Raw genomic sequence first — 26,587 nt, 5'->3', positions numbered from 1 at the left:
AAACGACCTGCTCTGCTTCGCAGAGTGTTTAATGCATTTGCCGGCTTCAGGCTCTGTTTCAGGCTGGAAAGCAATTGCAGTTTGATATAGTTGGGGCTTGAACAATTTGAAGAAAGAGAAAAGTCACCAGAGCTAGACTCGTTTTTGGCGGCAGATTTTGGCGCTAATTAGGATTGTCTTCGAAATTGTTTACTGGAAAAGTTAAACGAGGCTGTTACCGGAAGAAGGACATTCTTTCGGAGCGTCATGGAGTTTTACTGTATTCAGTAAATAAAGTTAATTCATAAGTTGGCCTGTAAACATCGATTTATGCATCATCATGATTATGAATTAACTTTTACATACTTAATTTTGTTATACAAATATCGACTCAAGTGCAAACTCCGAGCAAATGTCTTTGCGTTATCTCGGCTTTGTCTGAACGAATTTTGTTTATAAAGTCCAGTTTTGGGACCCATGGCATGGTATTTTATATGGTAAATGCAAAAAGGGTCGATTTTCAGATAACTTCAAATGCTCTGGCTCGTATTCGTAAACTTTCGACCTCTTGTGGATATGTTTTGAAACTGTCTTTTCAATGTTTTTACACATAGATTTTTTTTGCAAGTATTCAGACGTACAGTTCGGACTCGATTATCCGAAGTTCGATTACCAAAAGGTTTATATGGGACTTTGGATAATCGAATCAAGAACATTTTTTGTTTTTATTTCATTTTCTTACTTTCACATTACATTTGAATTCTCTGACCACATTTTAGCCAAAGTTGAATGGTTGATAGTCTTTTAAAGTACAAAATGCTTTTTTTTAATATTTCATCACCACCGTTTTGACCGCCATCTTGGATTTAAAAATTCTTAATCACTTTAGTGTAGTTTAGGTGTCTTATTAGGGTGGCTCGACATGATCGATTTTACAGAACAGGCATTTTTTTAATTCCATTTGGGTTCCGCAAAGTTTTTAATTTCAAAATAAATGCTGAAAATTATATTTCTTGCCAACACTGCCAGTACTTCGGTAGATACTTAGAAATCTTAATGGTGTCTTAGCAAAAGTTGTTGTAAATGAATGTGGTTTATATTTAAAATTATTGACATGCAGGGTGGCACACCTACAGGGTGTCAACCAAGCCCTAACTTCTACTGGTGACCTTTTTCTATAAATTATTTTTATTAGGTTCTTTTAGGTACTGCGACCAGGTTAGAACCGAGGATCGGTTTAAAAACAAATATAAAATAATAACAAAAATAACTCCATATAATCCGTACTTGGAGATCATGTAACTGACAAGCGTTACTTGGTCCAAGCGGGTCTTGCAGGTCTTGAACCTGCCGATGTACTCGGAGAAAATGCCCCACAACTCAGCCGAACTGTAGAGCACCTCCCCGGCTTCCTCCTCCGTGGCTCCACCGCCTCATGAGCCACCTTGGCTGCTTCCTGCGGGTCGGGGGCGATCCTTCGCTTTTCCGTCCGGAACTGCACCCGGCAGCGGAGGGAACTCCGCCGGCGTGAACGCCGGAACTGCTGGACTCTGTTTCTCCGCCTTCCTTGCCGGCGGTTTCGGTTTCGACGCCTGCTGGCCCTTCCGGATGAAGTCCGCACGCTTGGGGCAGCTGCGGTCCGTGGCTTCGTGGGCTCCAGAGCAGTTGGCACTCCGCTCCGGCTCTTGGACTTTGCACTCGTCCGTCTTGTGGGGACCCCCACAGTTGTTGCACCTCCCCTTGAGGTGGCAGTTCCTGGTCCCATGACCCAGCTGCAAGCAGTTCTTGCACTGAGTCACGTTCGGCCGCTTGTTCCGGTAGGCCTCCTACCGGATGTGAAATGTATGCAGGAGCTTAATTTCACTCAGCTTCACTTTGTTCGCAATCAAGTGGGCCCGCGCGGTTTCAAAACGCTCCTCGGAGATACACAACAATTTGATCCCAAACGGAGTCAGCTTGTAACTTGGCTTGGTTGTGCACGACAACATTACACTCCTCAGCTTGCCGAAGTTCATATTCTTTACCACCAGAGGAGGTGGTTTCTTGGCTACTGGAACCGGTGGGACACTTCCTTTCCCGGCTGGGTTACATTTGTTATTGTTGTTATCCACCAGCGGGCTGAACTTGTTGTTGTTGAGGAGCTGTTCCTCGTTGCCATTTCCGACGTCGGCTCCGTCGTCACTTGTCTTCTTCCGCTTTCGCGTTCCGACAACGGGAAGAAACTCGTCGTCGGAGGAATCTTCCACCTCCATCCACAAGCACTTTTTGCGCAGCAACAACAGAGGAAAAACGCGTCCACCACGTTGAGCTGTCAAACGGGTTCTCCCTTCTACTGGTGACCTTTTAAAGCATTGGTGTTTTAGGAATAGTTGTTAAGCTACCTATTTCCAGAAATTTTGACATGGTTGGAAGAGAAGGTGGCACATCTACAGGGTGTCAACCCATTTCTAGCTTCTATTTAGGACCTTATTGATCACTGTAAATTTGGCGAAATATGGTACACATCGCAAATTATGCCTGTCACGCAAAAGGAGGCTGAACAAAAGTTCAATGATCAAATTTCATATATATAAACTCATGACACTTACAATAAATGCACACACAAAAACATCATAACTGCTCAGGAGCGTTTGGTCCGGTATGCCCACGCATCCTTCCTCCCCTGTTGATTCTGTGAAATGTGATCCGTTCTCAGAATCCTCTCTGCGGTAAACACAACGCAGTAGGGCTGGCCGCATTAATTTTTGCAATACATTTTCGGGTGTTCTCGGATGTACTGCAATTATTAATAATGACAAGAAAAGTGCTTTGGGCGTAATCTAATCAAAAGACTTTCCAGCATGCGTTCATCGGACTGGCTGCGTTTGTGTTAGATGTGATTAGATTAGTATATAGAATGATTGCATTGACAAGTGACAAAAAAGTTGATGTTTTGGTCATAAAAGTGGAAACACCTCCAGTACAAAATAAACAAGATTGTTTAATTCATCCAATTGACCGCACAGAGTGAATGTTAGCATCGGCAGAGCAAAAGAAAAAGAAAAATGACAGTCAGAAAAAGTGCCCACATCGTGATCTCATTCATGACGACAACCCTTGCAAGCATCCGTACGACAAGTCCCGGAGTCAGCTAAATATAGTCCCCTAGAGAGGGGCCAACGTTTTCAGCGCACAACAATGTCCTCACCGTGGTCCACGTGGCCACTGGCCACCGCCATCATCTGCATTCTGACCATCGTAGCAGTGGCCGCCCAGGTGCTGGACAAATCAACGACACTGGCCGGACCAGGACATCAGACGGACACGTCCAAACGGGCTTCGGCCCACATCGCCGGGGATTTCATCATCGGTGTGCTGTTTTCGATGCACCAACAGCCCCGGCAGAAGCGAACCGGCCCGAATCACTTCCTGGCGTGTGGTGAGGTTAGTATAGAATGGTTTTTCCGCGTTACAACTTGTATCTGGGGTTAGTTTGTAGTGATTAAGGAAATTGAGTTGGGAAACGATGTGTTGCTGGTACAAATTTGATTATGAGGGATTATTGTTTGTGAACAAAACTAAAGTGGGTATTTATACCAAAGTACAATGTTTAAGTTGGATTAATTTGACAAATTCCCATTATTTTATAAAAACCGTGCGTCTCCATAATATCACTAGTATAATAAAAATAGTTTAATGGGAGCGCATGGTTGTTCAAAATATTTTCAGAAATTTAGGGGAAGGTGGGGCAAGACGACCATATGGGGCAAGAGGAACAATCGCTCGTACGGCCGTAATTTTTACAATTTTGATTATTTCCAGTATGAGGAATTGTTGCTAGCAATGCAATTAGCTGATTCTACTACCACATAACCGCCAAAACGACGTAAACGCCACGGAGCATAAGATTTAATGAAGTTTTTTTTTCAAAACCTTTGTTTTCTTATAATATTTGGAAAGTACAAAATAAGGCATAGGATTCGTTTTATGGCATTTTTTTTCAAAATGCAATTTTTCCTAGATCAGTAGTGTCCCTACCAATGACTTGCACCTATTACAAAGTATTCAATTCAATTCAATTCGGTTTTATTGGTGAATAATCAAGATACAATGAGTTATTTTGAAGTGCATAACAGAGTTTTGGAGTTCCTTACAGCTGTGTGTTGCATCATAATCCATTTAGGAACAATTATTTCTTTAACTAAGGCACTAGCAAGAGTAAGAAAAAACTATAAAAAAAACTTACAGAAATTGCAAAGGAAAGGGGATAGAGGAAGAGAAAGCTTAATACTAGATCACAGAAAATTTATCCTTTGTAGATGTGTTTGATCATCAGTTCCCCAAGGGCCAGGAATTGTTCTGCCTTGTTCCGGCAGCTCCGAAACCGCGTCATCATCTCCCCCGCGAGAGCAAAGAACTCCGGCAGGGTGAAGAGATCTTCCCGGTGACTTCTTGCTGGGCCGTACTGCCGCTACCGGCAGCGACCACGCTGGCGAACGAACGCCCCCAACCAGGAGGGAACGCTGAATTTTCCGCTGGAACCGTACGCTGTCCAGCTGCAGGAACGGCTGCGCTCGTACTTCGCTGAGGAGGGTGGGACGCTTTCTTTTTTCTCTTTTCCTGCTCCTCGAGGTAGGCCTTGCGCGCGACGCATCCGCGGTAATTGCCGGTATGGTTGCCGTCACAGTTCGCGCACTTTACGCGCGGCTTGGTTTGTTCTGCCTTGTCCCCCAAGTCCGCCTTTCGTGGCAGTGCGCACGCCTCCGAGAGGTGTGACTCACCGCACTTCACGCAGCGGGGCCGGAGGTTGCAGTTCCGCGAGCCGTGGCCGAATTTCTGGCAACGGTGGCATTGCGCTACGTCCGTCGGGTTCTTGGTGTAAAACCGCCAGTTTACCCAAAAACCGTCCAACGTTTTAGTCCGCCGCAGGTCTTGGATCTTGACGGTGCCGCGGTCGAAGTACAACAGGTACAGTGTGTGTGTACCTGTTACCGTTGTCTTGCGCGAGAGCACTTTAATCTCCCGCGGTTTTATTCCGGCGTCCGAAAGGTGACCCTTCAGGTCGGAGATCGGACGGTCTTGATAACCCTGCAAGACAACCTTAACAGGGGGCTTCTCGGGGTTGAATGTGTAGAAGTTGAAGTTGCTACGCTTCAATTCTTCAAACACCAGGTCAAAATTCTTTTGGTCAGTGTGATCACTTGCACTGCCGACTTACCGATTTTCAGACAATATCCGAGGCCTTCCAGCAACTCGTCAACATCGTCTGCTAACGTGTCCAAAACAAAAATTGGAGGTGGTCTACGTTCCGCTGGAGAGTTGTTCTTTTTTGACGTCGGCACTTTTTTCCGTGCACGACCATCATCGGCATGGCACCGGAAGTACCGGAACGGGTTCGCACTGGTGATCTTGGGACATATCCAGGATGTAGTAACTTTTTGTCGATGCCTTCAGCGCTGACGCTCCCCTGCGCGATGGCGGCCGACACGGCGTTGGTTTGTTTACCTTTTTGCACACGGCCGGTAGACGAACTTCGCGGGTTTTTCGAGGCCGCACTCGAACTGCCACGGCCACGGCCGGCCTTTGGCATGCTGGAGAAGCAAACTCGCGGGTAACCACAATCAATTACGGCGAAAAAAATCGAAAAAGCGATGGAGCACTGAGCACTAGCTGCATGCTCTCGTGCGTACACGGAGGGAGACCTATTACAAAGTATGATTTAACTTTTAGTTATTTTTGTTGAGAGCTTTAAAAAAATCTTGTTCAGGTGGGGCAAGTGTACCATATAGATTTTTAGTATGGACAAAAATACGAATTGCTGCAACAACATATTTTATTGGGAAAAAATACTTAAAAGTACTTAAAAACTGATAAGTAATTGTTAACAAAAAATTTCCAAACAAATATAGTGATATCATGAAAATTTACTATTTATCATCTCAGTAATATTTTTTTTTTGTAAAAACGATAATTTTTTAGTAAAATATTTTTTTTAATCTAAAAATGAAAGAAACGTTTCAAATACATTGTAATCTGAGGTATCTAAGTGATAACAGTTCAATTGTTAGCAAATTAGCATGTTGTTTCATGCATTGTTCCTCTTGCCCCAACGGGTTGTTCGTCTTGCCCCACTAGTTGAGTAGAACGCACGGAAAATCAAAAAAAAAAAATAAAATCAGTTTTTACAGTCAAAAACTGGATTTCTTAAAAACCTGTTCTATCAAAGTCTTAGTCAAGACCTGGAATAAGATGATTATAAAAAAATCCGACAAATTTTTCACGTTTTTAATGAGTTATAACGAGCATTTCCTTAGCTTGTTACACTTGCCCCACTTTCCCCTATGTGGTTTTGCCTTCCTCACTGAGGTAAGGCTATAATCCTGCTCTAAAAATGAACTTTTTATTAAAAGCTCAAAGACCCACCTTCATGTATACATATCGACTCAGAATCGAAAACTGAACAAATGTCTGTGTGTGTGTATGTGTGTGTATGTGTGTGTGTGTGTGTGTGTGTGTGTGTGTGTGTGTGTGTGTGTGTGTGTGTGTGTGTGTGTGTGTGTGTGTGTGTGTGTGTGTGTGTGTGTGTGTGTGTGTGTGTGTGTGTGTGTGTGTGTGTATGTGTGTGTATGTATGTAGGTGACTAAAATTCTCACTGAGTTTTCTCAGCACTGGCAGAACCGATTTTGATCAAACCAGTTGCAATCGACTTGGTTTAAGGTCCCATACATCGCTATTGAATTGTTTGAAGTTTCGATAACTAGTTCAAAAGTTATGTATAAAAATGTGTTTTCACATATCTCATTTTAATGCATGTAAACGATGTCCGGATCCATCATCCGACCCATCGTTGGTTAGGTAATTGAAGACCTTTCCAACGAGTCTACAACATTGAAGATCTGGCAACACTGTCTCGAGTTATGACCACTTAAGTGATATTTATGTACTTTTTTGAAGCCGGATCTCACTTAAATGTATGTAAACGATGTCCGGATCCATCTTCCAACCCATCGTTGGTTAGGTAATTGAAAGACCTTTCCAAAGAGTCCACAACATTGAAGATCTGGCAACCCTGTCTCGAGTTATGACCACTTAAGTGATATTTATGTACTTTTTTTAAAGCCGGATCTCACCTAAATGTATGTAAACGATGTCCGGATCCATCTTCCAACCCATCGTTGGTTAGGTAATTGAAAGACCTTTCCAACGAGTCCACAACATTGAAGATCTGGCAACACTGCCTCGAGTTATGACCACTTAAGTGATATTTATGTACTTTTTTGAAGCCGGATCTCACTTAAATGTATGTAAACGATGTCTGGATCCAACATCCGACCCATCGTTGGTTAGGTAATTGAAAGACCTTTTCCAACGAGTTCAGTATTTTTCTAGATCTAAAAAAATAGCTGAAATATTTGTCCAAACCACGCATATTACCCATTGTTGGTAAAAAGTGAGAAGGCATCAACCACATAGGTGGATTAAGTTAGTTTTTAATTTTAGTCATTCAAATTTTTACGATTGATGTGAATTTTTCGTCATGACAACATGGTACGTAGTTTTTACGGTTTTTGTTGAGTATCTCAGGATTTAAATTTGTGGGATCTCTGAAGGTCATAAGGTGTGGCAGTGAAAGCTGCCCAAAATGACATCCGCAATTCAATTTGGCCCAAAATCGACGTAGCCTTGGCCAAAGTATAATTGCAAAAAAAAAACAGATTAGAAATTCACACATGAACAGTTTAAAAATAAATTAATCTACCTTGCTGTACAGTTTCGATATTTCTCTGTTTTCCTTATACTATTATGTATATTTTCTTCTACAGCTTCAGAACGTCATTCGTAATAACAGGGTTCATCCACGTTTTCATCGTAATCGAGCAAATAAAATCTCATTTATTAAACCAGAAAAAAAAACTCCTTGCACCGAACCAAGACGGCCTAATCAGTTTAACGTCATAACCGCTCATTCAAAGCCATTAATCTTCGCCGCCGTCTAATTAAAAACAAAACCTCATTCGCCTAAATTTGCCTTGAATAAGCCAAAGTTAGGAAAAACATATCGCACAATTACGGTAATCTTATTCCCACCACCACCATCACGTCGTTTTATCGTCATCAACGTGATACGCACCCAAAGGTAGCTTCTACTGCCAAGGTGGGGAATAATGAAAGGGAACAACAACAACAGAAAGCAGAAGTAACACATCATCATCATCCACCGATAATCACTTCCACCCACCAGCACCGGTTCCACGTGGTTTTTTTATCCGTTTACTTTTCAGAAGGAAGAGTCAACGCTTGCGACGAAAGGATCAAACGTCGATTCCCACCATCAGCAGCTCATGTTCGTGTATAGACACTGGGTGCTCTTCAATGGGCTGGGAATATAACCCTTAGATTACTTAAAATTTGAGTGAATTTCATTAATAAAAATATGAAAACTTCAAATCTAAATGAGATTGAATAAGGTTAGCTACAGATCCGTCAGGAATGAAAATGTGTTGCCATCTACAAAATATCAAATATAAAACAATATTTCAAAATTTACAACTTTTTGTTTCCCTTAATCCCTTAATGTAGACATCAGGCAGCATCATCCACTCTGGTGTGGCACAGCACGTTGTCAGCGACAAGTACAAATTGAATGGTTATTTAGTTAAGCAATTTTCTTAGTCCTTGCTTTGTCACTCTTTTTTCTCCCTTCCATTCTCCCCTTTGATCACTCCATCTGCCGAGGAGGGGTACTTGACTTGATTGGTGAGGAGCAGAATGGGAACTTGTTGAATCATTTTTGTGTGTGCTGTTGTTGCTTTTGCTGCAAGTTAGGTTTAGAAAAGGTGACGATGAATAATGATGTCCACTTCGGGGGGTTAAAAAAAGTGGTGATAACGAAGGTTGAAATCCCCTGAAAGCGGTTTGTGTTTTATTATGTACTTGAAATTAGTGGCTTTTTTACATGTTGATAATTTCAAAGTTGTTAAAATATGATCAATTAAGGTTATGTCTAGGTTTAGAAACAAACCGCGATTCAAACCTTGATGAATTGTTCCAATCTTAAAAGCATCATGGCTTCACAATGACAGATGAGCTCTCTAAAATGAATTCGTGTCCAGTATCTGCCCTCTTTTTTCTACAAATATATCAAACCAAATAAATACACTCTCTAATTGAATTATCACATTTTCCCCGGGACTTCATCCGCTACCTTATGGCATTTGGCACACATTATCGGTTTTGGGTGTTATTTTCCTCAACAACCACCAAACTGTTTGATAGAATGACTTTTGAAAGATTGAGCGTTCCCAATCACATTCGCACATACGAATAAACATACACATAAACGTTATCGTTCTAACTGCTGGTGTGGTGAAGTGGAAAACGATATCCGTCCGTGCCATGCCAGATGACAACACTGGAGTGCATAGTTTATTATCAGGGGTCAAAAATAAAAATAAATCAAAAAACTTCAAAATGTCAATACATTTTTAAGTGTAATCAGCTGAAACCAATAGAAAATGCGTTTCCTTGCGTTGAGAGTCATTTATAGCATGTTTGGATTAATTAAAAAATCTATTAAATTTTTGAATATTTTCGATGTACGGTACCGCTTAAAGTTTTTTGTTTTCGTCAAATTTTACATTTCTGGAAACTAGTGATTGCAAAACAACTGAATGAGTGTAAAATGAATTTTAAAACTCTTTTTTTTAATTCAAATATTGAGACCATGTGTTAAACATTTATTATCGCGGACTTTCTTAAATATAAAACAATGTACACTTGTTCCGTTGTACTTCAACTCTGCTCGTCCAAGGACGAGCTCACCTTTATTAAGTATTTCCATGTCGGTAGATCAACTACCTCCCTAGTATTATAATTGACTACCTATCGACTTAACTTCGTTTAACCTCCTAGATTTAGTCATTGCGTTTACCTGTTGACGTATATAAGTTTTATTGTCTTATATCGCCAAACAGAGATGGTAAATATGGGAAAAAGGGCGTGTTGTGGTTCAGGCCACAACATCACTATCCCCCTCGGAAAAGGTTTTTTTATTATCTAAGAGATATTTTTTTATCTTATCATTTAATGTTGTCAATAGTGCTACAATACTTTGAAACCTATTTATGTGACATTTATAGATGTGTTGTCTGAATTTGTAGAGGTTTTGTTTTATGTAGATTGTTGTCATTTGTTTCATAAGTTTTCATGATGTTTTTGATTTTTCTGAAATACGGTATTGTTTTGTTTGGTACATATTGTTTACAAAATTTACTTAAACTAATGTTAGTTGATGGAACCGATTACCCGCGGTTTACTCGGGATTAGTAGGATACAATAAAAGTAGTAAATCAATTTTTATGTTTACTGATTTTGAATGGATTCGTTTCATATTTTTGTTTACTGTGCTATTATTAATTTTACTTTTAATTTAATATGTTTTTTCTAGACAGCAAAAATAATGTTTTACAATTGAAAGACGCGAAAATTATGCTAGTTACATTGATTACATTTCCTAAAATTTGAAAGATTTCAATAAAATATATTTGAAATGTGAAATGTGCAGGATGACTGTAGGCGTTGAAAATGTGTGAATACACTTTGTGATGATGGTGCTGAAGATGTCTTGATGTTGTTGTTTTGGAACCATTTCGATTGTTAACGGTTTCGTTTTCGTGAATCTTTTGATGACGACCACGATCTCGGCGACGATTAGATGAAGATGAAGATGGCGAAACAATTAGAATTGTTTGGTCTGAAGGTTGGAACGTGGGGGTCTCCTTCCCCCTACAAAAATAAGTTTTGTCTTATGCAGATTTTACTTATTTACTTTGTATTTATTTTACTTAACTACAAATGTATTTTATAAAATTTCAAAACTATGTTAAGTGATAATCGAGATGTTTGTTTTTGTGTTTATATGTGTGTTTTTAGTGTATGTATTTATTTTATAATTATGTTGTATGTTGAAATGTTTTTATAATGCATGTATTTTTGTAAATAATTATTTTTGAACATTTTTTTTTTGTAATTCAGTTGGTACATCTATAATGTTTATATTTTCATGGATAAAAACTGATTTTTCCCTTTTTATACATTTTTGGTAACGTTATTTTTAAGGGATCTATATATTCATAAGTATCTATGAAATTGTTTGTTGTTCCTTTTTTAATACTATCATTCAAGTCATGTTTATTGAGTATAAAGTCACAATTTGTAATCTCCTTATTTTGTTATGAACTAACTTACAGTATATTTTAAAAAAATAAGAGAAATTGCTATAAAAAATACTTCAAACTAGTTATTATACTAAATGAAGTGAAATTATGATGTTTGTGTTATGACAGCAATTAGTAAACCTATTTGAAAAGATTTCCATGTATATTGTTCGCTTGATTTTTTTTAACTTTAAGATTATTTCTTGTGTCTGATTTGAAAGTGGAAAATATGAATCAATCTTGTGTGATTTTTTTGATTAGTACATTACATTATATTGCAGTGTTCTTAATTGAAATTTATTCAATATATGATGGTTGTTTTTTTTAAGTTTTAATATTAAGATATGAAATTGATTTTTACAAACCAAATTAAATCAATCAAACTTAAATCATATTTACAATATCGATTGATTAAATTTAAAGTATTAAAAGGTTGATTTCGATATCTTTGATTGCTCGTCTGTTTTTTTCGACATACTATGATTTTAAATTAGGAAACTATTTTGCTAGTTTTGAATTATTTGTAATATTTGTATAATATATTTAATGAATTGATTTACTTTTAGCTTTTTGCATTGCATTTTTCTTTGTTCAATCTGTTATATGTTCTGAACCATTTATTTTTATTTTATACGAATAATTTGTTTTGAAAATGATTTTGTATTTAGCAAAAATATTTGCTTTGTTTCATTGATTTTGTATTTAGCAAAAATATTTGCTTTGGTTCATTTTTGTGCACGCTGAATGCTTTTCTTAGATTTTTGCTTGATAGAATTTTTATTATACTTTCGCTGAACATATATTTAAATCAGATGTATTCTCCGGCAAAACATATATGATTTAAAATAGTTTGCTTTTTCGATTAAGGTAGAGTAAATCATTAACATTCATTGATATTTGATATTGGCCAGATATCAACATAATTGATTGTTAAATATTTAAATATTTCTATCATGATTGTGTGTGTGTGTGTTTTTTTTTGTTTATCAGTAAGAATACTGATTACTTAGATCATCTAAGTATTCTATAAATTGTTGGTAGAAGTGATCATTTTTATTTAACACTGGAACGCCCAACGCATGCCCAACTTACACGGACGCCCAAGCCTCCCAAAAAAGGTGGAACGGTAACTTCAACTCGCTGGTTCTCGCTGGTCAACCAATCGGGACGATTCTTGTTTCCAGTGATTTGTTAGGATGTCTAGATGATCCTAGAACTTTGCAGAACTCAATTTGATCAAATCTGTAATTTCTGGGACCGAAAACATCGTTCCACCTTTTTTTTAAAACGACTGCCTCCGCGGAATTTTTGGCGAATTTTTTTTACACGCGAAAAAAAAAGTTGGAACGATGTTTTTGATTGCAAAAATTACAGATTTGATGAAATTAAATTCTGCAAAGTTCTAGAATCATCTAGACATCCTAACAAATCACTGGAAAGAAGAATCATCTTGATAGGTTGAGTTATGCCCGAGAACCATTGAGTTGAAGTTACCGTTCCAACTTTTTTGGAGCCTTGGGCGTTGGAATGTTAAGAAAATATTTTTCTCGTTTTCAATGAAATAATTTTTAAATTTGTTTTGTTGGTAATCTAGTTTTTGACATTGTTTTTTATCTTCATTTTTTATAATTTTAATTTGCTCATTATGTTTTTCGTTAAGCTCGAAAATTTTTGAATTATTTTTGATTTCCTCATAATTTTCATATTCTGCTGTTTTTTGATTTTTATGTAGAATTGGATTTTCAGTATTGTCACAAAGGTTTTCACTGATATTTGGATTGTTGAAATTTTCAGCTTGAATATACGAGATTTCATCATTTGAATTGTTTTTCGCTAAATAATTTTTATTTTTGGCATACTGTTTTGCCAGTAATGATTATATTTTGTGTTATAGTTGTGGCAATTATTTGTGTTATTATAACCATTGTTGCGAGAGTTGTTATTTTGAAAATTACCATTTGTCATATTATTATTATTGTTGTTATCGTAATTGTTTATAAAATAAGGTCTTTTGTTTTTAAAAATTGGAACGAAAGTTTTACCCTTATGATTAGGGTTAATTTTTGTATCTTTATAATGAATGTTTTCCCTTTTAGGAACAAAATATTTCCAATTATTTTTACCATGAAAGTAATTCATGTTATTTTGTTGTCGGATTCTATAAATTTTTTCTTGTTTTGCATCATTATTGTTATTGTGCAATGGATTAAAATTGTTACCCTTACACCTGGGATTGAAGTTTTGGGGACCTTTTTTCCCAGAATTCAAACATGGTTGAAAATGGTTTTTGAATTTAAAATACTGAACTCCGTTGTTTTGAGCTGTAGATTGTTCTAAATTTTCTGCTCTGTCAATTAATGGTAGAAATTTACCATACATTTTTTTGTCACCTAAATTTAATTTTTCCAAAGTAATTTTGATTTCGTCTAAAGTAGACGCTTGGCCTAAAATAATAATTGTGTCGATGGACAACAAATCTTTTATTTTCCATACAGCTTTACCCATGGCATGCTGATGGAATAATTCAAATTCGGAGCCACAATTGTTTTTTATTTTTGTCAGAATATAATTAAGTCTAGCAATGAAATCAGTTAAGGTTTCATTTTGCTTGATTGATGATGCATTCATTTCGTCTAATAATTCCAACATCAATTTTAAACTTGGTTTAAATCTATCTTGCAAAAAAGATTTAAGTTGGTCCCAAGTATCAATTTTTTTGTTTTTGAATTCGTATTGTACATTTTCCGAAAGTTTACAGTATTTAATCACTGTAAGAAAATGTTTCTCATTTATATTTTTTGTTTTATAGATTTCGTGAAAAAGATCCACAATTTCTATAAAGGATTTTAATTTTTGCACCGAACCGTCAAATAGTTCGATGTGTTCAAATTTCAACCAATTTTCCATGTTTGTTAAAGTATTTTTTATTATATGTTACCAATCGTGTCCGTGTTTACTGCAGGGTTCCTGGCCGATGATCCTTTTTTTTAATCACTTTACTTCAGCTACATTTTTGACTTCTGACACCAAATGTTAAATATTTAGTATCGCAGACTTTCTTTAATATAAAACAATGTACACTTGTTCCGTTGTACTTCAACTCTGCTCGTCCAAGGACGAGCTCACCTTTATTAAGTATTTCCATGTCGGTAGATCAACTACCTCCCTAGTATTATAATTGACTACCTATCGACTTAACTTCGTTTAACCTCCTAGATTTAGTCATTGCGTTTACCTGTTGACGTATATAAGTTTTATTGTCTTATATCGCCAAACAGAGATGGTAAATATGGGAAAAAGGGCGTGTTGTGGTTCAGGCCACAACACATGGATTGTTATTTCAATATTTATATTTTTTGTCCCCTGTTTGCAACGGTCTTAAAAAAATCAATAAAAGTTTTTCATTTTTTTATAAAGTTTATTCAGCATGGTATTTTTGTCAAAACAATAACAATAATAACAATAACACGGACAGCGTTGTGAGATTAGCTTGACAAAGTTACTGAGTGGAAAAGTATTTCAAATGCTTTTTTAGTGATGATATTTCGAAAAATATATGAATCTTCACCATACCGTAAAAATAGATTTAATTTTGATATAATAATGCTGGAAAAACTTTGATTTTACTAACAAAAGTCACATTTATGCAAAAAAGTTGAATTTAGAGCGTCCAATTTCCTGAGGTTACAAATTTCCCGGGAAACGGGAAATTTTCTACCTATTTCCCTGGAAATACCAGGAAATTTTAAATTTCTTGAAAATTGTTTAAAACTTGTTTCTGAATCATATTTTGCATCAAAATTGAATAGGAAAGCGACTTTAATGGTTAAAATAAGTGTAAAGATAAACTTATAGAACTACGGCATGTAAAAATTCAACAACTACAACAAAATGTATATTTTTCTAATTTTATAAGCTCAAATTGTGCAATAAATCAATAAATGATCTCTGGTATTCTTGTTGAAAGGTATTTTTCATCAAAGTGAGTAAAATGAATCCATACTCTACTATCTTAAAATTTCTTTAAAACTTGCCTCTGTGACCAGAGAATATGGTTTGACACATTAGGTTGAAACGAATAAAATCATTCGGGAATTATTTTTTTCATAACAAATATAAAGTAATTTTTCAATGATTTTTAATGGTTTTTTTACACATGGTTTTTTTTAATTATCCCAATTCAATTTTCATCTAATTAGATCTTGGTTGACAAAAACGTAAAAAATAAATTTTGCTTTGGCGGTAAAAAGCTTAAATGAGCAATTCTCTGAGTTTTCGGTCATTCGATTTTTTTTGTATTTTTTAATCCGGCTGAAACTTTTTTGGTGCCTTCGGTATGCCCAAAGAAGCCAATTTGCATCATTATTTTGTCCATATAATTTTCCATACAAATAAGGCAGCTGTTCATACAAAAATGATATGTGAAAATTCAAAAATCTGTATCTTTTGAAGGAATTTTTTGATCGAGTTGGTGTCTTCGACAAAGTTGTAGGTATGGATATGGACTACACTGAAAAAAAATGATACACGGTAAAAAAATTTTTGGTGATTTTTTATTTAACTTTTTGTCACTCAAACTTGATTTGCATAAAAACACTATTTTTATTTTTTTTTATTTTTTGATATGTTTTAGAGGACATAAAATGCCAACTTTTCAGAAATTTCCAGAATGGGCAAATAATCTTTGACCGAGTTATGATTTTTTGAATCAATACTGATTTTTTCAAAAAATCGAAATATCGGTCGCAAAATTTTTCAACTTCATTTTTCGATGTAAAATCGAAGTTGCAATCAAAAAGTACTTTAGTGAATTTTTGATAAAGTGCACCGTTTTCAAGTTATAGCCATTTTAAGGTAACTGTTTTGAAAATAGTCGCAGTTTTTCATTTTTTAAAATTAGTGCCCGTGTTTGCCCGCCTTTGAAAAAAATATTTTTGAAAAGCTGAGAAAATTCTCTATATTTTGCTTTATTGAACTTTGTTGATGCGACCCATAGTTGCTGAGATATTGCTATGCAAAGGCTAAAAAACAGGAAAATTGATGTTTTCTAAGTCTCACCCAAACAACCCAACATTTTCTAATGTCGATATCTCAGCAACTATAGGTCCGATTTACAATGTTAAAACATGAAACATTCGTGAAATTTTCCGATCTTTTCGAAAAAAATATTTTCAAAAATTTAAAATCAAGACTAACATTTTAAACGGGCCAAACATTCAATATTACGCCCATTTAAAATGTTAGTCTTGACATTAAATTTTTTAAAATATTTTTTTCAAAAAGATCGGAAAATTTCACAAATGTTTCATGTTTTAACATTGTAAATCGGACCTATAGTTGCTGAGATATCGACATTAGAAAATGTTGGGTTGTTTGGGTGAGACTTAGAAAACATCAATTTTCCTGTTTTTTAGCCTTTGCATAGCAATATCTCAGCAACTATGGGTCGCATCAACAAAGTTCAATAAAGCAAAATATAGAGAATTTTCTCAGCTTTTCAAATATTTTTCAAAGGGGCAAACATGGGCACTAATTATAAAAATTAAAACTGCGACAATTTTCAAAAAAGTAACCTAAAATGGCTATAACTTGAAAACGTGCACTTTATCAAAATTCACTAAAGTACTTTTGATTGCAAATTCGATTTTACATCGAAAATGAAGTTGAAAAATTTGCGACCGATATTTCGATTTTTGAAAAATCAGTATTGATTCAAAATCATAACTCGATTTTTGCCCATTCTGAAATTTCTGAAAAGTTGGCATTTATGTCCTCTAAAACATATCAAAAATAAAAAAAAAATAGTGTTTTTGCAAATCAAGTTTTAGTGACAAAAGTTAAATTAAAAATCACCAATTTTTTTACCGTGTAGCATTTTTTCAGTGTAGTCCATATCATACCTACAACTTTGTCGAAGACACCAACTCGATCAAAAATCCTTTTTGAATTTTCACATATCATTTTTGTATGAACAGCTGCTAATTTGTATGGAAAATTATATGGACAAACTAATGATGCAAAATGGCTTCTTTGGGCATACCGAAGGCACCAAAAAAGTTTCAGCCGGATTAAAAAATACAAAAATTAAAATTAAAGAAAAAAGACCGATTTCGTAGAGAACTGCTCAGAGTTTAAAAAAATAGTGTTTTTTTCGATGAAAAATACGTTTTTTCGGAATTCTGAGTATGCCATCAAATCGGGCGTCTAATTTTACTTAAAAGTTCCTCTGACACCAAATTTCTATCTCATCGCCGTTTCAGGCTGTAAATTATCGAAAACACCTCTTTTTTCGCATGTTAAAAAATGAAAGGGGCCGTACCGCCCCTCCGCCAAGAGATATCAAAAAACTGACCTCGGATTCGTGATCAGGGACAAAAGTTAACCCTTAGGACAAAGTTTCACGCAAATCGAAGAGGGGTCGGGGCAACTTTTTCCGATTTCGTGTGAGTTGGTAGAGAATTACCCCTCTTCTTGTTGTTTCTGGTCACATTTTGCACATTTTGATGAGTAAATTAATTTTGGCTAAGTTTAGCGTGACATATATATGACGCCTAATTGAATATGGTTAAGACACATTCTCTTGGCTAGTATACCGACGGAAAAAAATTAAAACTTAATTTAATGGAAAAATTGAAGATGTAATTGGATTCTACATAGTTTCAGACTATTAAAACCAACCTTTACAAAACTTTCAATAAATAACTCCACATTTGACCCAAGTGAAACTGCAGAGCAGTTCTCTAGGATTTCGGTCATGCGATTTTTTTTGTATTTTTTAATCCGACTGAAACTTTTTTGGTGCCTTCGGTATGCCCAAAGAAGCCATTTTGCATCATTAGTTTGTCCATATAATTTTCCATACAAATTTGGCAGCTGTCCATACAAAAATGATGTATGAAAATTCAAAAATCTGTATCTTTTGAAGGAATTTTTTGATCGATTTGGTGTCTTCGGCAAAGTTGTAGGTATGGATACGGACTACACTAGAAAAAAATAATACACGGTAAAAAAAATTTGGTGATTTTTTTATTTAACTTTTTGTCACTAAAACTTGATTTACAAAAAAACACTATTTTATTTTTTTATTTTTGATATGTTTTAGAGGACATAAAATGCCAACTTTTCAGAAATTTCAGGTTGTGCAAAAATCATTGACCGAGTTATGAATTTTTGAATCAATACTGATTTTTCAAAAATCGAAATTTTGGTCGTAAAATTTTTCAACTTCATTTTCGATGTAAAATTAAATTTGCAATCAAAAAGTACTTTAGTGAAATTTTGATAAAGTGCACCGTTTTCAAGTTATAGCCATATTTAAGTGACTTTTTGAAAATAGTCGCAGTTTTCATTTTTAAAATTAGTGCACATGTTTGCCCAGTTTTGAAAAAATATTTTTGAAAAGCTGAGAAAATTCTCTATATTTTGCTTATTCGGACTTTGTTGATACGACCTTTAGTTGCTGAGATATTGCAATGCAAAGGTTTAAAAACAGGAAAATTGATGATTTCTAAGTCTCACCCAAACAACCCACCATTTTCTATCGTCAATATCTTAGCAACTAATGGTCCGATTTTCAATGTTAATATATGAAACATTTGTGAAATTTTCCGATCTTTTCGAAAAAAATATTTTCAAAATTTCAAATCAAGACTAACATTTCAAAAAGGCCAAACATTCAATATTACGCCCTTTTAAAATGTTAGTCTTGATTTGAAAATTTTGAAAATATTTTTTTCGAAAAGATCGGAAAATTTCACAATTGTTTCATATATTAACATTGAAAATCGGACCATTAGTTGCTGAGATATTGACGATAGAAAATGGTGGGTTGTTTGGGTGAAACTTAGAAAACATCAATTTTCCTGTTTTTAAACCTTTGCATTGCAATATCTCAGCAACTAAAGGTCGTATCAACAAAGTCCGAATAAGCAAAATATAGAGAATTTTCTCAGCTTTTCAAAAATATTTTTTTCAAAACTGGGCAAACATGTGCACTAATTTTAAAAATAAAAACTGCGACTATTTTCAAAAAGTCACTTAAATATGGCTATAACTTGAAAACGGTGCACTTTATCAAAATTTCACTAAAGTACTTTTGATTGCAAATTTGATTTTACATCGAAAAATGAAGTTGAAAAATTTTACGACCAAAATTTCGATTTTTGAAAAATCAGTATTGATTAAAAATTCATAACTCGGTCAATGATTTTTGCACAACCTGGAAATTTCTGAAAAGTTGGCATTTTATGTCCTCTAAAACATATCAAAAATAAAAAAATAAAAATAGTTTTTTGTAAATCAAGTTTTAGTGATAAAGTTAAATAAAAAATCACCAAATTTTTTACCGTGTATTATTTTTTCCAGTGTAGTCCGTATCCATACCTACAACTTTGCCGAAGACACCAAATCGATCAAAAATTCCTTCAAAGATACAGATTTTGAATTTTCATACATCATTTTGTATGGACAGCTGCCAAATTTGTATGGAAAATTATATGGACAAACTAATGATGCAAAATGGCTTCTTTGGGCATACCGAAGGCACCAAAAAAGTTTCAGTCGGATTAAAAAATACAAAAATTAAAATTGAAGAAAAAAGACCGATTTCGTAGAGAATTGCTCAAATGTTCTTTATTCTATATCCAATTATTCTTTGAAAAGTTTTCCTGAACTGTAATAGTTTATTTTCATTAAGCAAGGTCTATTTCCAGATGCCTCAGAAATTAATGTTATCAAAAAAATCTTGATATTAAATTGAGTTTCTTCATTTTTTTTAGAGCATTTTAAAAAATTGGGTCCAATAAATTAAGAAAATGTATACTTTTTCATAAAAAAAATAAAAATAATAATAATAATAAAACTGTCATTTAAAAAATGATCCTAAACATTTAGTTGGTGCATTGGGGCACTAGAAATACTTCGAAACAGAGATCCAACTCACAATTGCATACAAACTAATTTTTTTATAGTTTGGTAGTTACGTTTTTATTAACGTTTCACTTGTAATTTGAGGGCCTTGTGGCACGGTGGTTAGCGGCTTCGGCTGCCGATCCCTAAGTTGCTATGGGGCGCGGGTTCGATTCCCGCCTAATCCTCCTGGCCTTCTGTCGGATGGGGAAGTAAAACATCGGGCCATTTGCGTAAAAGAGGTTTTGGGTGACTCACCACACATAACCTTCGGACGCCTAGAAATGACCAGAAACTTTCAATAGAGACCACAAAAGACCAGGGGGTCGTTAAAGTGGATTGCTTTGCTTTTTTTGTAATTTGGCTTGTGCACCAAATTTGATAAATTTGTTTTTAAAAATATATACATTCGCCTGTCCTGTTTTGAGGTCAGTCGAGGAATTTTGGGTGCACACTTCTTAAATGATAGATTTTGATGTTAGGATCAATGTTTTGTTAGACAAGAAAAAATAATAAAATACATTTACTTTTTTTAAACAAATTTCCTAAAATTGCTTGGAATCAGGTGTGTATTTTTTCAAACGATAGATTTTTGTCCATAGATTAAAATGGACTAGGATACATCTGGAAAAAAATCACGGTTAACATTTATCCTTCTAAGAAAATGCAATTTCAACACTCCAGAGCCGAGATATTTTAGTTTTAGTGAGAAAAAAGTGACAATTTTCAAAATTTCTCAGAATTCAGAAGCAAGGCCTACGACGTTGCAAGCATATGTCTTAAAAGTCAGGGTATGCTTTCTTATTCGCGATCAAAAGCTCAAAAATTCCGACAGGTGGCGCAAAGCATCGAAGAATGACGATTCAAATTTTCGCTGTTCGGTTACATAGGAATGCAAACTTAAAATTGAATTTACAGCTCATAGAACAACTTTTGAGAAAAAAATCAAGTAGTACGATTGTTAACTCTTTGCCCTCTATAAATTAACGCAAAAAAAAATGAAAAAAAAATAATTTTTGTTTAAAATGATAGAGCATCAAAAGTTAACAAAGTATCAGCTCGAATTTTTGCTCAAAAGTTGAGGTTATGTCAAGGGAATGATGGAAAGAGAGGAATCTTAAATCCGTATAAATAATTTCAAGATTGTTCAGGTGTAAAACGAAAACGCGATCAAAATTTAAAGTGGAAGAATAAGGCTTTTAACTGCTTATTTCCTTGTCGGTGTACAGCCCGCCGCACACTTTAATCATACTCTGACGTACATTCAATTTTGCAGTCCAAAAACCGTCCCAGTCTCAGGCCAAAACCAGTCATTGAATTAAAAAAATTAAATTATTTTTCAAATTTTCTTTTCTTGATTTCTGTGCACCTACGTCGAAGACCAAGATTGTTTACTTTTTGCTCTTTGGTCTGACAGTCTTGGTCTGACAGATTTGGTGTGACAGCTTTATCATGGATTTTGGTCTGGTCTAGGCGATGGATAGGACACAGCACCTTCCTGGGTTATGTATGCGAATTCTGTTTTGTAAAATTCCAGCGTTCAAAACAACTTTTGAGCAAAAATTCGAGCTGATACTTTGTTAACTTTTGATGCTCTATCATTTTAAACAATATTATTTTTTCAAAATTATTTTTCCTAAATTTTTTTTATTGCATTAATTTATAGAGGGCAAAAAGTTTACACTCGTACTACTTGAACTTTTCTCAAAAGTAGTTCTAAGAGCTGTAAATTCAATTTTTAGTTTGCATTCCTATGTAACCAAACAGCGAAAATTTGAATCGTCATTCTTCGATGCTTTGCGCCACCTGTCGGAATTTTTGAGCTTTTGATCGCGAATAAGAAAGCATACCCTGACTTTTAAGACATATGCTTGGAAAAAAAATGGTGAAAAAACAAAAACAGACATTAGAAAGTCTCCAACTATCGTTTATTTATTTTTTAATAATATAATTATAATGCATCAAGTTGGAAACAAAAATTGATAAACGATTCGCAATGCATTCAAAACAGCTTGCAATGGTTTTTTTTTTGTTTTTTTTTTGAAAATTTTAATTTTCAGCAGATTTTTTCTGCTCTCTGGTTTATAGGAAAATCGTTATGGGAAGGGTGGACAAAAACTGTTCATTACAAAAGAAATTCATTACAAAATTAAACATAATGTTTACTACCCAGTGTAATATGCTAGAGAAACGAGAGTGATGACCGCCACAGTCCATAGATTATTGAGTCCATTTATCTTCTGGTCAAAATAGATCAGATACAAACACAACAACATTTTTTGATGTTTTCCAGATGTATTGCAGTGGTTTGAATCAGTTTTGCACGTTTAAGCAACATTAGTAAAGCTTTGTCAAAATAATTCTGTTTTTTTTATCTCTTCGATTAACTATAACACATTCGACTTTTTGTAATTTCTCACAAGAACAAAATTTGCTTGACATTTATACAACACGACCACTGCGAACCGCCCAGGGGAAAACTTTTATGGCGGCAATTGAGGAGCTCGATAACAACCATTTTCCCACATGGAAGCTATTTTCCTCTTCCTCCTCCTTCTCTAGTGCTCTTGATTGGTTGAGTGATTCCATCAGTTGGGGGAAAAAAAACTTGTGAATGAAGTGACAAGCATGATCTCTCGCAACCGTTGAGAACGATGTGTTTTTATTTGGGTTGATGGTCGGAGAACTTAATTTAATAAACGCGCGTGTAAAGTAGGTTGCACTATAAATTTGAAGCTTTTTTGGTGAGAGATGCTGCAAAACTTATGGAGATAAAAATTAATCAATCTTTATTGGGAATGTGCTGCTTAATCTTATGTTGAGTATGAAATGATAAATTTACCATACTTTTAATTTAAATATATCACTCAAAAAACATGAAAAAAGTGAGAACAAAAGTGCGATGCCTCTTAAGCTCAATAAACTCGCATAAAAAGGCCCATAAACGAGCCTCCTCTCTGTCCGCTAATGACAAAAACGCTACTCGCTGCGAACGAATTCAATTTGTCATCATTTCCCAGATAATTGAATCTAGCAAACGTTGGAGGCGTGTCTGAGCGCGTTGGAAGGGAGTTGGGGGCTGGTAGAACACTAAACGATATCCTTCACCTGGGACCCATCCCCCACCTGATATCGAGGGGGAAGTTACGCGATGGGATGGTGGTGCCAGAAAAAAAATGACTTAGCACAACTTTGATGTCAGTCGAACAAAGAACTGGAACACATTCTCTCGTCTGTGTCTGTAAGCGTGATTTGGGGGGTGTTTTTTGGCAGGGAGAAAGTATATCACATCACACACGATTGTCGGGGAAAGTTGAGTCAGAATTGTGTCAATTCTTTACGAAATCTTAAAAAAATCATGTTTTAATATTTAACTGCTAAAGTTAATGTAATTTATTCACTGAAAGCGGCCTCAACTGAAATCAAGCAAAACGATGAAAACATTTTCATTTTTACTGAAAGTACTCTTCAACATTCTTGAAAGTTATTCTTGAAAATATAATTAGATTTTGATTAGGCATTTTTCAAGACCTGCCGTTGGAAACACATTTCTTGAGATCTTTACAAACAATAACTGTGAAAAGAACAGCACTTTGTTATCCATAATTTTGAACACTTATGGATATATTTTTGAAATTTCTGATACTTAATTCGTTAAGTTATCTGGTTAAACAAATGTTTGTTTAGAATTAAATCAAACATGGTTTGACAAATAACGTTTCCTTGCTTGGCATTTACAGATTATTTTTTTCTTGGTCAAAACCCCCTTTTTATTTTTTTTATTTCTTGAACTCAAATTCCAGTCATACATATTTTTCTATAGGTTATCCAATGAGTAAAATTTCCAATACATGGTAACTGATCAAAGTTAAAAAAAAACGAAAAGTTGTATTTGTGGCAAAAAGAGCTCTGAAAGTGTCGAACATTTCGTCGAACACCAAAACAACAACACAAAAATTATTAGATTAGCATCTGGAATATCTGGAACTAGAAAATGACATTTATACTTATTTAAAGAGAAGATAGTCCACTGAAAAAACAATCATAAATCAATCTGATAAATTAATTTATTTTTTTCCTTTGCAACTAATGTACACGAGAAAATCTTAAATTATACATGATTATAAAAAAAAATTCTTTAAAGCTAAAGAGAAAAAAATTAATGACAACTGATGTGGAAAAACTTAAATTTTTAAAATACCACATTTCTAAAGAGAATTTCCCATTGATTGAATGTCGGGGAAGACCCGGTTCAACCCCAACATAAAGATGCCTTGTACGATTGACTGTGTTCCAAGTGGTAGGGAGAGACAAAGTCAGTGGAACATTTTCCCCTCTCCCTCCGAAGAGCGAGTGAAATAAAAATAAACGAGATAGGAAAATCACATTACCGTTTACGATTTGCCCCGACGAAAGTGGCGCGCGCTTTTTTCAAACCGCATTTTATAAATTGCAAACGAGTTTAGCTTTTTTTTTGTCCTCGTGTTCTGTTCCACATTCAGAAGTGTAAGCTTTTTCGGGCTGCGTTGTGTGTGCCCGATGTGTGGTTTTATCTTTGAACATCACACACGTGGCGTTATTGATGAGCTTTGCCCCTCGAATGCCCCACCCCATCTGACACCATCGTTTAACATCGAATACATTTTTTTCTCTCAACAAGAAGAAACTTTGGATTCACCTGTTGGCCCACGAAACCAGCGGAACTGAGGCGGGAAATTTGGCGCGAGAAAATTCCCTTCGTTAACTGTGTTTCCGGCGGGGTGTGACAGTTCACGATGAGGAATGGAACAGGGATAGAATAAGCTTCTTTGAGCAATTGAATTTAATCGTGTTCAATCCCTTGGAAGCTGATAATTTGAGTATTTTTGTATGATTTTTTAAATCAAAGCCCGTTTTGTAGCTTTTAGAAATGTTTTTACTTCTTATTTTTTAGCATAGGTAATTATTGCTATGCTTTTTGTTTTTCTTTTATGAAACTTTTGCCCTCTCTCTATTTTAAGTTTCTTGCAAAATTATGAAATGAACAAATAAAAAACAAAATGTTTACGATCTGTCTTGTCTTGCACTCATTTCTATCAGTTCAAGATTTTTTGTAGTACTACCGTAATCTGGGGCGAATCGGGACTACAGTCTGAAGAGGGACAGCAGTGTTTAGAGTACTTAAAGCTTTTAAATTTGGAAATGGATGTACACATTTTGTTGGTCTGAGTCTGTACTAACAGAAACCAACCAGAAAAATCAAAATATTGTGCTCCAACATGGTTAAAACTGCTGTCTCAATGCGCCCCATGTGTCCCGATTGACCCCAGTTTACGGTATTCACTATGTTGTTAGAAATGTTAAATATATTTTCAAATGCTCCCGAAGGTAAATTATTGTTTATATATTCTGAGTTTAAACTAAGTAACAAATCAAAACGTTATCAAAAAGTATATCAAAATGTTAGAACATGAAAATAGTAAGTGATAAAGGAAATATCAAGTTTCGGATTGTGACCTGTTTACAAACAATATTTGGTGAAGATTTGTTAAAAAATTGTTTGTTTGTTTCTTAGAAAATATATTATATATATATAGTTTGCTTTGAAAAATATTTAAAACCTTAAAATATTCGCATTTAATCAAAATTTGAGCATGTTTACAAAAGCTGATAAATTTAGTTTACAAAGCATTTGAAAAACAATTAAGTCATCAATCAATAAAAAGTTCAATTAATCGGTTTAGTTTTTCGTACATGGATTCCTATATCATATTTGAAGATGACTCTAATTGTTTTTCAAATGCTTTGTTAACAAAATTTATCAGCTTTTGTAAACATGCTCAAATCAAATCTCCCCTCTCTCCCCTTCATTAATTGAACTTAAAGCATCATGCTTCTCCAGCAAAATGTTTTGAGAACTTATTTCGATGGAGAAGCACGGTACCTTAGGTTTGAATGATTTACCGAAATCCTTTTTGCCTTCCTCACTGAAGTAAGGCTATAATCCTGCTCTGAAAATGAACTTTTTATTAAAAGCTCCTAGACCCACCTTCATGTATACATATCGACTCAGAATCGAAAACTGGACAGATGTCTGTGTGTGTGTATGTGTGTGTGTGTATGTGTGTGTGTATTAGGGTGTTTCATCCAAAACCAAAAGTTCTCAGAATCAGGCAAACCGAGGTTCCCCTAGTAGAGGATACCCATAGGAACTCTCATGCCAAATATCAGCCCATTTGGTTGAGAATTGGCTTGTCCCCAGTGGTTTAAAGTTTACATGGAAATTACTATGGGATTTTTATGCTTTTCGTTCAATCGATCCTACAGGTCAGGGGACAACATGGATTCACTCGGAATAAAGACAGGTGTGTAGGGGATGGTCCAATGAACAAATTCCAAAAGGAATTAGGGTTGTCCATTCTGTCCCCAAGGTGCGCATTGGATCGACGTCCGGTGTCTCCAGATTCAACGATCCACCCTTCAAATGTACGCATTGTCCTTAGTATGCTATGACGGCTAGGTGAAAA

At 35.1% G+C, this 26,587-nt stretch overlaps 1 protein-coding gene across 1 annotated transcript in view; it reads left to right on the top strand.

The window, feature by feature from the left end:
* The first annotated feature begins 2,814 nt into the window (after positions 1 to 2,814).
* LOC6040454 (metabotropic glutamate receptor 1) overlaps positions 2,815 to 26,587 on the top strand; it is a 72,015-nt gene continuing 48,242 nt past the window's right edge. The window contains exon 1 of the mRNA XM_038255028.1: positions 2,815 to 3,402. Coding sequence (XP_038110956.1) covers positions 3,157 to 3,402 — 246 coding nt within the window. The 5' untranslated portion in view covers positions 2,815 to 3,156. The remainder of the gene's footprint in view (positions 3,403 to 26,587) is intronic.

Source organism: Culex quinquefasciatus, chromosome 1, assembly GCF_015732765.1.
Source record: "Culex quinquefasciatus strain JHB chromosome 1, VPISU_Cqui_1.0_pri_paternal, whole genome shotgun sequence".
NCBI classification, from domain to species: domain Eukaryota; kingdom Metazoa; phylum Arthropoda; class Insecta; order Diptera; family Culicidae; genus Culex; species Culex quinquefasciatus.
This window is presented reverse-complemented; position numbering and strand designations above follow the sequence as displayed.